The sequence below is a fragment of the Hirundo rustica genome, chromosome 13 (assembly GCF_015227805.2).
Source record: "Hirundo rustica isolate bHirRus1 chromosome 13, bHirRus1.pri.v3, whole genome shotgun sequence".
NCBI lineage: Eukaryota > Metazoa > Chordata > Aves > Passeriformes > Hirundinidae > Hirundo > Hirundo rustica.
The window spans coordinates 18,094,021-18,106,156 of NC_053462.1; the positions used below are offsets into that span (position 1 = coordinate 18,094,021).

Here is a 12,136-nt window from a genome sequence, read left to right on the forward strand (position 1 = left end):
GAATCAAATTAAATGTTAATGAAAATAACCAGAAAGATTTTAAGCTTTTTATTGACTCACTGTAAAACTTCTTTTTTTTTTTTCAGATGAGACAGAAAAAAACCTTAACATTGTGAACATTGACTTTGCATATTTTAAAGTAACTACAAACCAAAGCAAACATCCAAGATACTGTTTTTTGGTAAATAAAATTTAAACATTACATATTTACAAATCTACAACCATTCATTTAAAAAGTGCTGCTTGCAGACTAACAAAGTACCATTTTTAAATCCCAGTGAGATAATATCCAGAAACACCCCTCTCTATTATTATTATTTGCATCTCCCATTTGTTAGACTAAGATTTTACATGCAGGAATTTTTTCTTTCTTGGGATATGAATCATTAATTTTGCCAGTGGAAATCAAATTCATCAGGCTGTAACTGTACCAACAGCAAACCTTCTCAAATGGGACACAGCAGTGTCAGAGAAACAGCACAATTTCTATTCACATTTCAATATTTCATCTCCAATAATTATTCCAGTGGAACCGTAAGTAAAGCAAAATATATATTGCACTGCAAATGTAAAACTTTTGTTTAAGGTATTGGACATAAGCATTATTTAGTACACAAAAGGAGAAAATTCAGTTCGTACAAAATTTTAAATTGAAAATATGTCTCAAATATTTTATTTATTCATCTTTGTGGTATTGGAAAATATAGTCAAATTGCTTTTCTAATAAAGGACAGTGAGATTTGAAAACTGTTTCAACACTGAATTGTCTGATGCTTAGAAATTATCGACCTCAGGACACATTTGGAACATCATGACTCGAACGAGGAAAATTTCCCACTTACAGTATGCTGTTATTCCAACTCTATTTTTTATATATTTCTACAGTGGACTGACTTGCAACAGACTTTATAAAACAATTCATTGAGTACAATGATTTCACTTGATGAGCTACTACGTGATAGAGTAATTTAAAAGCACACCCAAATGAACACTGGCAACGCTCCAGGAGAGCCACGCCGGGGACACGGGACACAGGGATCGTGTGGATGGACAACCCTGCTCCAGGGCAGCCCCCGCTCCCTGACAGGCCTGGGGCGTGCCGGAAAGAAGCCAAACCGGTTGGGTTTGTAAGTCTGGAGGCAGGTGGAAGTCCTTACAAGGAGGCTGGGACCAGGACGGAGGAAGGGCCACGTGTGACGGTGTCGCCCCCGCGCCTGGGGCTGTCCTGGGGACGGGGACCGCGCTCGGCTCTTCGGCCACCCCGGAACGGGAGTGGGAAGTTGGGTCATAGCTCAGCCCCTCTAACACCCCATGGCAGCTCTGGAAAAAGCACTTGCTCTCTCTCCTTTCATGGCCTGAAGGTCCTATAGAACAGTGGCTGCCCCAGTGGCAAATGGGCACCAGAAGTGCAGGGAACACGACCTTCCCCACGGCACACCCAGCCGTGAGCTTCAGTACAGCAACTACTGGAGGCGAGATTTCCATGGAAATGCAGCATTCCTACTGTACAGAGCAGAGCAGCCGTGCACACTGAGGGCTACTTACAGGGAATGTGTTCAAAAATCGCCTGGTTATTTCACAACAGTCCAGAGGAATGAAGAGGGTATTCTCTAACATGTACCTGGGTGAAAAAAGGAGCTCCATTTCATGCACGAGGATACTGTACAAGCGTGGCAGTACAAAAGAGCATCACAAATTGTTAAAATAAATTAAATGTGAACGATATTGTAAGTGTAGCGTTGCTAGCTCCACCTCAGGTGGGGGGATACTTTCCAAAAGGTCAGCTACATAATTAGCAGCATGTTAGAGAAGAGGCATTACCCGAGGGGAGCTGTATCCAAGACGACATCCTGCAATAATCATCAGCACATACCTGCAGCTCTACACGTTTTAAATCCTTTCTTCTCAGGCCAGCTTCTTCTTAGAACTTTACAGAGGTCTGGGAGGAGGTTACAGAGCTTCATAGCAGCAGTACTTTTCATTTAAGCCTCTAAGGCTTGCTCAATTTCACTTAATAAAGTAAATGTGAGCTTTAAAGTTGATCACCTTTCTGCCTAACTAAATATTGCTGGTTTATTATACTTGCAAACTAAAGATGTTTTTAAAAACACCTACTGGGTAGGCAGACTGCAATATAAAAATCTAACGTAACAGTTGAATATTTGGAAGCATTTTAACAGCAACAACTAAAAGGAATTAGAAGTGGAAAATCATTAAGATTACTTAAAATAAAGCTATTTGTTAAAGCATGATTTAAATTTGTTTAGGGTGTTTTATACAGTTCGATGTCTGATTTCCCACCTCCACGCAAGACTTCTGATATTTCCCCTGTAGCCTAAGTTCTGGTGAGGAGTTGCTATGTGACTGAGAGCACAGAACATTTTTTAAATGTCTAGAACAAGAAAACATGAGGCAAAAGCCATGACTCCACCACAAGGACTGATATAGCACTTTTCTTCAGAGAAAAAACAAAGTTGTTTTGCCTGTGAAATAGAGACTGAACATTCCAAGAACGTTTAACTAAGCACAATATGCCCCAAGAAGTTACATTCCCTATGATTCCCGTGAGGAACTTTGCTGGATGTACTTGTGTTAGAAGCTTTGGATGGGCATTGTGTGGCGTTGAACCGAGCGTTTCAGACACAAGCACCGAGCGTTCATGGAGAACTCACTGCAGGCTGGCACTTGCTCCGTGTCACACCTGGAATGAGGCCACACCAACAAATGCCACCAGCTGAGATGGGCTGATTCCATAAAAAATCCATAGGACTCTTCAATGTGCTTTCCCTTTCCTAGGGAGTGGGGAGGGAAAGAAACACCAGAGGAAGAGGAGATTTCTACATAAGAGACATCAGTGTATTTGTCAGAGTCTTGCAAAGTTTACCATACCTTCCCTTCTGATTGCTGTGGTGACATGTTTTCCAAGTGTGCATGAGAGAAATCCTGGATCTCCAGTACTGTCTAGGTGAAGGTTAACGTTTTCTATTCTGCTTTAAAAAGAAATCACTCTTCAAAAAGTAACTGGACAAGTTACTATAAATAGCAGTGTACTGCAAAAAAAATAAGCACTGTATTGCTTCTGCAGCAAGTCCATTTAAAATTCACTCCAGTAATTTAAAAAAATTAAAAAAATATCAACTTACTATAAACAATTTAAAATATGTATAATACAACTTTATATGCTCTTCATAACATCATGAATATTCTATGTAAACAATAGATTCTGAAGAATTTCCTTCGCTCACATTAGCTTCAGTGCATTGTTTCTGTCCACCTCTTACTCCATTTCTTTTCAAGGGAGCTGTAATACGTTGTCCCAAGTCAGAGAACTGATTTTGTTTAGAACCTGCCTCTCCACGCACCGACTTGCAGAAAGGACAAGGGACAGGGAAATTATATTTGGCCCATTTTGCTCTCTGTCCATCTCCACAACCGCAGCCAGGCCGAATTTCCCGAGGCCTCCCGCCGCCGAGTCCATCGCACGCGCGTTCCTCAACACTGAACGCTGAGATGTTCCTTGTGACTGAAGTGGTTATTTTACACAGGGATACGTCACAGATATCACCTCTTTAGCCAGGTGTATTTAGAGATAGGGCTCTCCAAAAATCTTCCTGCATTCCATCACCCCAGTGCTCGGCGGTCTATCGCAGTTATGAGTGCTCTTCACTTGATTAGCGGTGAGGCGATCATAGGCCATTTTGTACTCTCTGTCAAAAGCATCTGCAGCAAGGGAAAAACAGCTTCAGATACCAAGCTCAAAAAACATCACCCAAATGCCACGACAGCTGCATTTATCAGCACAAAGTAGCTGTAAAGTCCTTTTTATTTGGCACTTACCACAGAGTGGCGCACATCTAATCGACAGATTATTTATTTTTCTGGAACCTGAACAAGTAAGTTTGCATAAATTCATCACCTGTGCTCATTTGAAGAGTTGGCAGAACTCACCTATATCAATGTTATCTCTTCCCAGGGCAACAAGTGAAAGAAACAGTATTTCTCTGTAAAGGCTCCTGAAATGGTAAAAACCCCCAATTTATATACTGCACTGATACAGCACAAAACAATCTCTATTAAAAACAGATTGAAGCTTTTGAAGGCAACTTATTAAAGACAGGCATTTTGAACATAATTCCTGGTTGTGCCTGCAAAATATTGTCATTTCTGAGCTCTGGAGAATGCCGTGGATTCCCCATATACGGACATCCCCTGGAAGTTGGCATCAAGTGTGCGCAGAGAGAAACATGCACTCAAACACTCAACCAAATCCCAAAAACTTTCACCAGGCAAGGGATTCGCTTTTCTACATTTTCACATTAGCTTGAAAAAGCAGGCAGACAAGCAAATAAACACCTTGTCAATGCTGCAGCTGTTGACAAGTCTGTTGAACATCCTGGTATAAATCAGTAAATCCAGGCAAGAAATGAAAATTCACAGGAATTAATGTTCACCACTTCCACTGCTAATGGAAAAAAACCCCTGCCTAAATATGAGACATAGCCTCTCTTAAAAACAAACCCCAAACCTACCCACACACCCCAGAAACAAGTGTGGGGTTTTTATTTTAAAACACCTACTAATTTATAAGTAACATTCAATAAAAACATATACACACATATACACAATCCCTAGTTCCCATTGTTCAGAGGTTAGAAAAAGAGGCGGCTGTAAAGGGGAGGAGGAGAGAAAAAAATAAAAAAGAAAAAAAAAGGAGAAACTAATTTTGTTATTAAAAAAAATTACCAGTGATAAATTTGAGAACAGTGGTGAAAAGCAGTGCTTTTTTTTCTTTAAAAAACACACTAGGAAAATATAATTCACATTAATAAGCTGATTATTGCCCAACTCTGCTCCAGCTAGGCATGCTGGTGGTCTTACCTCTGTCTTTTAATATGTGGCCACTTGTTGAGCCTCTCTAGTATCTGACTCATTGGTCCATACACATCATTCATCTTAATGCTTTTCACCATACTCCTCAAGAGCTCCTGGTTAAAGGAGTCATCATCCTTTTGCAATAACTGGACCATTGGGTACTTCTGGGCTGAAAAACATTAGGAAGGCTGTAAGAATAAATAGATCTTTTGTGCAGCAAGTACAGAGTTGTTAAAAAGAATCTGAAAATATTGACATTTATGTAGCGAACAAAATGTCAAGTCAAAAAATCATCAAAAAGCACATAACTCAAGAGATGCAATGGGCCATGAGCGATTTTCATGTGTGTGATCCAACACCAGCAACAAAACTCTGAGTAAGCAAATTCTAAAAATAAGAACATGAGCTAAGTGGATGAACAGCATCAATGAAATGTATTCCCTCTCATTCCTCCCACCCCAGTGAAGAAAAAGCCACTGGCAACGCCAGTCAATGATTTGAAACAGAAACGCTGGAAAACTAAAACTTCTTCAAGCGGTTTACTGCTAAGCACAGAACCAACCTCCCTCCCAAAAGAAGTCACCCAAACTGAGAATAGCAACACCAAACTTAACACTCACTCTCAAACAAAAGAGTGCGATTTTGACCTGCAAGACAAAAATCAGTATGATCAAAAATCGGTATTGTAGCTCATGTGAGCCATCCACAAAGACATCTTATCTCAACACATGCTTCAGCTGCTCAAAATGAGAATTGTTCTTAAAAAATACCACCAAAATCCACAGCAAAGAAAACTTACTCTGAGCATTCCACAGAATATAGAGAGGCTGCCTCGGATCCTGATGCAATTTCATATTGTCCCACAGCATCTGAATAAGAACGTATTTACTGTCCTCTGACATACAGTTCCGTGGAATCTGAACAGGAGAACGCACAAAAGTATTTTATTACAAAGTCATCACAAAGTAGTTCTGCATTTAACATGTATCTCCACATCCCTAGGTCTCATGGTAAAAAGCTTTGCTATTAAAACTACATACAGGAAGCTAAATCTGAACGAGATCAGTGACATGGCCAATTAGTGTTTTGACTATTTTCTACAGTCCTAAAACCTAAACTTTTTCCTTCTACTGCTTAGCTACTCAAATAGCAGCAAAACTGACTAGCAACTCTATCCTCCTTGAAACTGAGGCTCACAAATTGCAGGGGGATGAGTAAGAGCTGAACACCAGCCCCGCACAGGGACTGCTGAGCACGTGTTCCAGAGTTTTAAATATCTCCCCTCAGCTGACACATTCTTCACCAAGTCAGGACTGGGCTCAGCATAGTGCAGGACACATTTCTAAGAGTTACTGAATCATGTAATGGTTTCCTATAATGGAAAACAACCATTCCTCACATGTCAGTGTTTCCTATCAGATCCCATACCTTGGAGTTCTTATTGCAGTGCTCAGAAGAAAGTATTAATCCTGGTAAGTTGCTGGGCAAGTCCAAGCGCCTGAAATACCACACCAAATTCCAGAAGACGATGGGATGATGATCTACAAAGTCTGCCACTGTTATTGCATGATCCCCTTCATTTTCAAGTAAGCTTTCAAGCTCTTTCCATACCACGAGAGGACTGAGGTAAGGAACTGTTATAGGATCAGGACTAGGCAAGCGCCATTCCAGGCCCAAGGAATCCTGCAGCAGAGAAAAAACACCATTAATTGTAACTAATTAAACGAATGTAACTGTCTTTACAAGGTCTTATAAATGCTTTTGTTCCTATTGACACACACCAACATCTAAAAGCTACAACTAGCATTAGTTTGAATAATACAACCTAGCATTTACTCTTAATTTAGGAAGGTTAATGCTGTTACACATATCTCTAATTTATGGCAAACGTGAAAAAAAGACTTTTAAGGTAGAAAAACTACACACTGTTGGTCCTTGCAAAGTAGCAGGCAGGCTACCAGTAGGAATGATATGGCTCATCTTCTGGTTTTCCTTCTCATCTTCCTCCAAAGGACCAAAAGTACTGATGCTCCTTGCTATGGGGTGACTTGTACATTCTGACCCAGAGGCATTTTGTCTTCTTCCTGAGGGGATCTGGATACTTCTGGCATAAACATTGTCATTCTGCTTAGATTTGCTAGAGGAGAGGGGAAAAAAAGAAGAAAAAAGAATCTCAGCTTTCTGTTTTACTCTGAGTGCTCCAACATGTACACAGCCAGAAATAAACTGGAAATAATGGACCTGACAGTTTGAATTCTGCTTTGTCAGTCACCATGCTCATTCATGTTACAGTGCAAGATTTATCCTCCCTTGCACTCATGATGAACACAAACATCCTCACCAGATTTCATAAAACTTGCAGAATTACAAATACCAACATGAATTTTTATATTAGGGATGAAATGGTGCGTATCAGGCAGAGAAGGCATGATGAGGCCAGCTGAGAGATAAGGGAGAGGCAGCAGAGAGATCCTCTCTTAAATCAGTCTCTCCTTGTCAAAGAATAGAATATAAATTTATTTCAGTTGATTAAAATCCATGCATATGCAGAGAGAAGCTGAGGAATTTCTAGGCAGGAAATGCATGTTTACCGATTTGAACTGATATCCTCTTGGACAGACATCAGGGATGTAGTGAGGCCAACAGTGGCTGCGGTGTTACAGGACTTCCCACTCTGATTGGAGAAAAGGGATGGGAACTGCATATTTTCTGCAGATGGGCTGGACTTCAGAAAATACCTGCAGGGAAAGCAAAAGCTTAATATTATCCAAAAAAATCCCCCCCCAAAAATCTAAATGCCAAACAAAAAGCACATCCCAATATCAGCATTTAAAACTGAGGAAGATTCAGATATTGTTATTACCGTCCAGGCCGCCGAAGATCTCGGATTTCTATGCTTAAAAAAGGCAGAAATAAATTGCCACAGAAGGGACACGTGGTATTGAGATTTGAATCATCTGCTGTCCAGCCTGCCATGATTTCTTCATCGTGAACCAAACAGTCACAAGTCCGACACCGAGAACAGCTCGAGATGAGGACCTGCACAGGGCAGGAACAGAACGCACTAGAACATGCTCCCAAAGCTACTTTTGTGTCACAAAGCACTTAAAAATACACCCCAAATCTTTGCCCTTTGATGAACATTCCTCCCACTTGCATTCAAGTTCAGCCTCTTATTGCTTCTCAAATGAAAAAAAAAAAAACCCCGATCGGTTCTTTAATAATATTTCTATTAACAATGACACATTATCTGTAATCTGGAAGCATAAAAGTAAAGGAATATTTATGCAGCTGCATAAATTATGATTAGAATTTAAACACACTTTTGTAGTGACTGTCAGCATTACAGAAATGGGAAAAAAAGATGCAAATGAACAGTCATTAACCTAAATCCAGTGGGAGGGGGGAAGCAAAGAAAATAATGAAGAGCCACCCAAACCAGCCTAAAAGTGAAAAGAAAAACGATCTTGCTAGAAGTTACACCAAAAACTAGGCAGTTGTCTCCTCTGTATTTTTAAACATCCAGTGCTACTTCAGACTTGGTATTTTCACTTTGAACAAGTTTATCTCCACAAGGGATTTAGATGCCTGAATTGAATTGCATCCAATAGCAAACTCTTGAGAACTGAGGCTTTAAGGACCAAAAAGATGTGACTGAAATAAAGACCTTCCTAGAGAAGGATTTAAAATTAAACCTACTTTGTGACAGAAATACCCATCTGTCATTCAGTGTTTTGGTTTGAAGCTTTGAACTTTACCAGAGATACAGAAAATATTTAAAGACAAATGCTCCAAGTCCATCAGTTAAATCAGTAAATCATCCTGTACCTCCATGGCATAGTTCTGGAACACGCTGGTACTGCTGGTGCTGCAGGAAGACACCAACTCTGATTTGTCAGGTAAAGGGAACTTGGAAAGAGAACCTGTTAACAGAAGAAACCCAAAGTACCAGTTATTCAGAAAAAACCCATTTTTAGCACCCTGTTCTTCTGCTCGAACAATACTGCAGTTATAATAAAATGTGTGATGGGAGATGCAACAAATGAGATACACTGGTACAGAACTGTGGGGTGTGAGGCTGCCATCTGCCCAGCACCAACCAAGGCAAAAATAAAAGCTACCAACAAACAATTTCCGTATGTTCACTTTCCTTTGTTAAAAACAGATGGTAGCTTGGAAACAAGTTTTAAGTAATTCATAGCCACACTTTCTGTGTGGACAAAAACTAGAAGGAAGGACAAGAGGTGCTGTTTGTACCCCAAATGACATCAGAAAGTGATACAACAGTCATGATCCAGCCCAGATTATAAAAAATCTACATTCTGTCTGATAATCAGCTTCAACAGTGGCATCTAGAAAATGATAACAGATCTTTAAAAAGTATTTTTACTACTTTCAGAAAGTAGAACCAGACCAATGAAGTTACCATTACAATGTTCTCATGGATGTTTTCTGGAGCTGTATAACTTAAAAAATTAAGGTATTTACATGAATATTCAAGGACTGAAAGGGTTTCATATTTGAGTAAAAGTTTTCAGGTAGTAAAAGAAAATTTACTTCTTCCACAAAAAGGACCAATGACTAGGGTGGTCCTAAACTGAGACTTATGAAAGAATAACATTTAAAACTGGAATGTTTTTGTTCAGATTGATGAATGCCATGCAAAAGCTGTCTCTTACCACACTGGTCAAATTGCTTAGCTGAGCTGTCATGGGAAGCTGAACTTTCCAGGCTTGTCTTGCTGATGCTAATTCCCTTAATCTCTGAGGTGGTGTTCTCCTGAGGAGAAGCACTTTCAAAATCATTGCAGGCATCTTCATCAGTGAGAGAAGTAGATTCTGAGTCCAGAGCTCCAAGTGATGAAACACTTGCTCGGTCTGAATTTTGATCCTGAGAAAAGAAAAGAAGGTCCAGTGAGAAAATGTAAGGAAAGCAAAAATATTTCCAAAAAAATGGGCAGTAAATTCCAGGCATGACCCTCCCACCTTTGAGGATCACACACCGGTGTTCTGAACTGATGCAAGACAAGGCAAGTCCCACTCTGGGTTAAACAGCTACACCAGGATTCTTTTTTAGATTCTCCTAACAAAAATAATTAAGTGAAACCATAACCATTTTAATCCTGTAACTTCTTCACCCCATTGCTACAAAAATTATCAGCAGCTGTAGAAATACATTAGGATGGACAAGGCAAGTGTCTCTTCATTCCCAAGGACTGGGAACAAAAGCAGTTTTGGTTTGACTTGGTAGCAGCAAGCAACATTTTATCAAATGACCTCAGATCAAAACTAGCTTTCAACTATTTTGGCAACCAATACAACCAGATTTCCTCTTACTCGTAAAAGCAATAAAGACTTCAAAGCCAGTATTTGTTTCTTTAAGAGTTTCTTCTTTAGGTTAAAAAGAGAAGCCAAGGCAGTCTTTGTTCTGTCAACATGCTTATGTTCTCCCATTAAGTATGTTCAGAACCCAAGCTAGACTAAAATTTTATTCAGGATATTAAAATTAGGGTTCTGCTATATCAAACATGATTAAAACAACTTAATACATGTCTACAATGTACATAGTCTACAATGACACATGTCATGCAAGGGATTCATCATATGTGATTCAGTAATTAAACCTTTAGAAAATTTTTTCCTTCATTTATAGCTTCTTAATAAACATTTACCTTTGCAGATGCAGCATACATTGCAAATTTGGAGTACCACTTGCTTGCTTTCTCTGCAACCCCTTTTCCAGCAGAGAACATGCTGCTTTTCAGCACATCAAACTTGGGAGTGAGCAGCGTGTCCAAGTTGAACGACGGTGATGACACCAGTGTCAACGCACTGGCTGTGTCCTGGGGCTGCTCCTTGGCTGGGCTGTTTGGGGAATAAGCTGGGGAAGACCAAAGCCTGTCCCTTGGCCTTTCTTCGTTTTTTGGATGGTAGCTCTTGGATTTGGTAAGACTGGGGGGCCTTGGGGAGTTTGGGGGAAGGCTGGACCTCCTACAAGGCTGGATGATGGTTGGGCTCCTTTTATTCGCATTTCTGTCATCGAAGGGTTTCTGCAGCTCAATGCTTGGGGCACGACTGGACAAAGGGCTGCTCATGTTGTTCATGTACATGACTATTTCTTCAGCTAAATCTCTTCTTGCAGATGGAGTAGAAACACTTCTGTCATCATCCTCCTCCTCCTCCTCTTTCTGCTGCTCTGTCTCAGCAACCAGCAGAGACAACGGATCAAATCCAGTTTCAACATCTGTTTTTTCAACTGGTTTTACTGGAAAGCTGCTCTTTCTTTGCAACCTTTTAGATTTTTCACTGGAAGTCTTCACTGCTGTAGGTGTTTCAGGTTCTGCATCCAGGTCTTCCAGATCAAAGATAACAGGAGACTCTGTTTTATCGGTAAAACTGCAATCAAAGGCTGCATCTTCATCGCTGGATTCTTTCTCCAGGCTTTCTCTCTTAGAGTCTAAAGAGGAAGATCTGATATTAAGAGTTTTTGGCCTTATACTTTTCTGTAATGCACTGGATAGAATTTTGGCATCAGCTCCCAGTTTTTCAACGATTTCTCCAGGGTTGGCTTCCTGGTTGATCCTGTTTATCATGAGTCCCACTAAGCCATCTCCACTCAGGTTCCGGTTCCTGCTTTCCCACGGCATCTCCCTTAAGTCAGCTTCCACTGCACTTTTATGTCTTTTCCTTAAAGATTTACTTTTTATAACTTCTGCTTCGTTGGCATCCTCAAAAGATGACGTAAACAGCAATCCCACAGAACTCTCTGAAAAACAGATGGAACAAGGTGCTTTATTTGTTGCTGTACAAGAAAACTAAACGAAAGTACAAAAGAATGCAAATTTGTCTCATCTTCCAAACATTTTACAATACAGAGATGGAATTCACTGTGTTGTGCTAGAGGTTGAAATGTTGAGCTGACTATGGTCATAACTTTCAGGAAGGGACAGACAGTAAAACAATTAAAAGGGAGTAAAATCATACATCCTGAAGAGCATTTTGAGACATCATCAAGTCTCAGCTGTATTTACTACCCTCTTTTGGAGGCATTACTACAGGGTCTGAAAGCTAAGGATAGCACAGGTATAGAGAAAATTGCAAAAAAAGCATGACTTTCTAACTTAATGATTTAGAACAGAGGCAACAAAAGGAATTATTGTCAGAGAAATCTCCAGTGTTTTGCCAGAGCATAAAGATGCAGGCTTTAAAGTATATTACAGTATTTCAAGCATAGCTGACAGCATTATAATAACCAGATCTGACAT

At 40.0% G+C, this 12,136-nt stretch overlaps 1 protein-coding gene across 5 annotated transcripts in view; it reads right to left on the bottom strand.

Moving 5' to 3' along the window:
* Positions 1-34: 34 nt before the first annotated feature.
* Positions 35-12,136, bottom strand: part of DENND4A (DENN domain containing 4A) — a 48,848-nt gene continuing 36,746 nt past the window's right edge. For 3 of the 5 annotated variants that reach the window (XM_040076829.1, XM_040076830.2, XM_040076828.2), the window contains 12 exons: positions 10,544-11,637; positions 9,552-9,762; positions 8,701-8,795; positions 7,736-7,911; positions 7,464-7,610; positions 6,799-7,009; positions 6,301-6,555; positions 5,672-5,789; positions 5,493-5,519; positions 4,879-5,041; positions 3,949-4,013; positions 35-3,720 (listed from right to left, as the gene is read on the bottom strand). In XM_040076829.1, the coding sequence (XP_039932763.1) occupies positions 3,584-3,720; positions 3,949-4,013; positions 4,879-5,041; positions 5,493-5,519; positions 5,672-5,789; positions 6,301-6,555; positions 6,799-7,009; positions 7,464-7,610; positions 7,736-7,911; positions 8,701-8,795; positions 9,552-9,762; positions 10,544-11,637 (2,699 nt within the window). In that variant the 3' untranslated portion in view covers positions 35-3,583. The remainder of the gene's footprint in view (positions 3,721-3,948; positions 4,014-4,878; positions 5,042-5,492; positions 5,520-5,671; positions 5,790-6,300; positions 6,556-6,798; positions 7,010-7,463; positions 7,611-7,735; positions 7,912-8,700; positions 8,796-9,551; positions 9,763-10,543; positions 11,638-12,136) is intronic. The other 2 variants (XM_040076832.2, XM_040076831.2) reach the window with 1 other exon arrangement.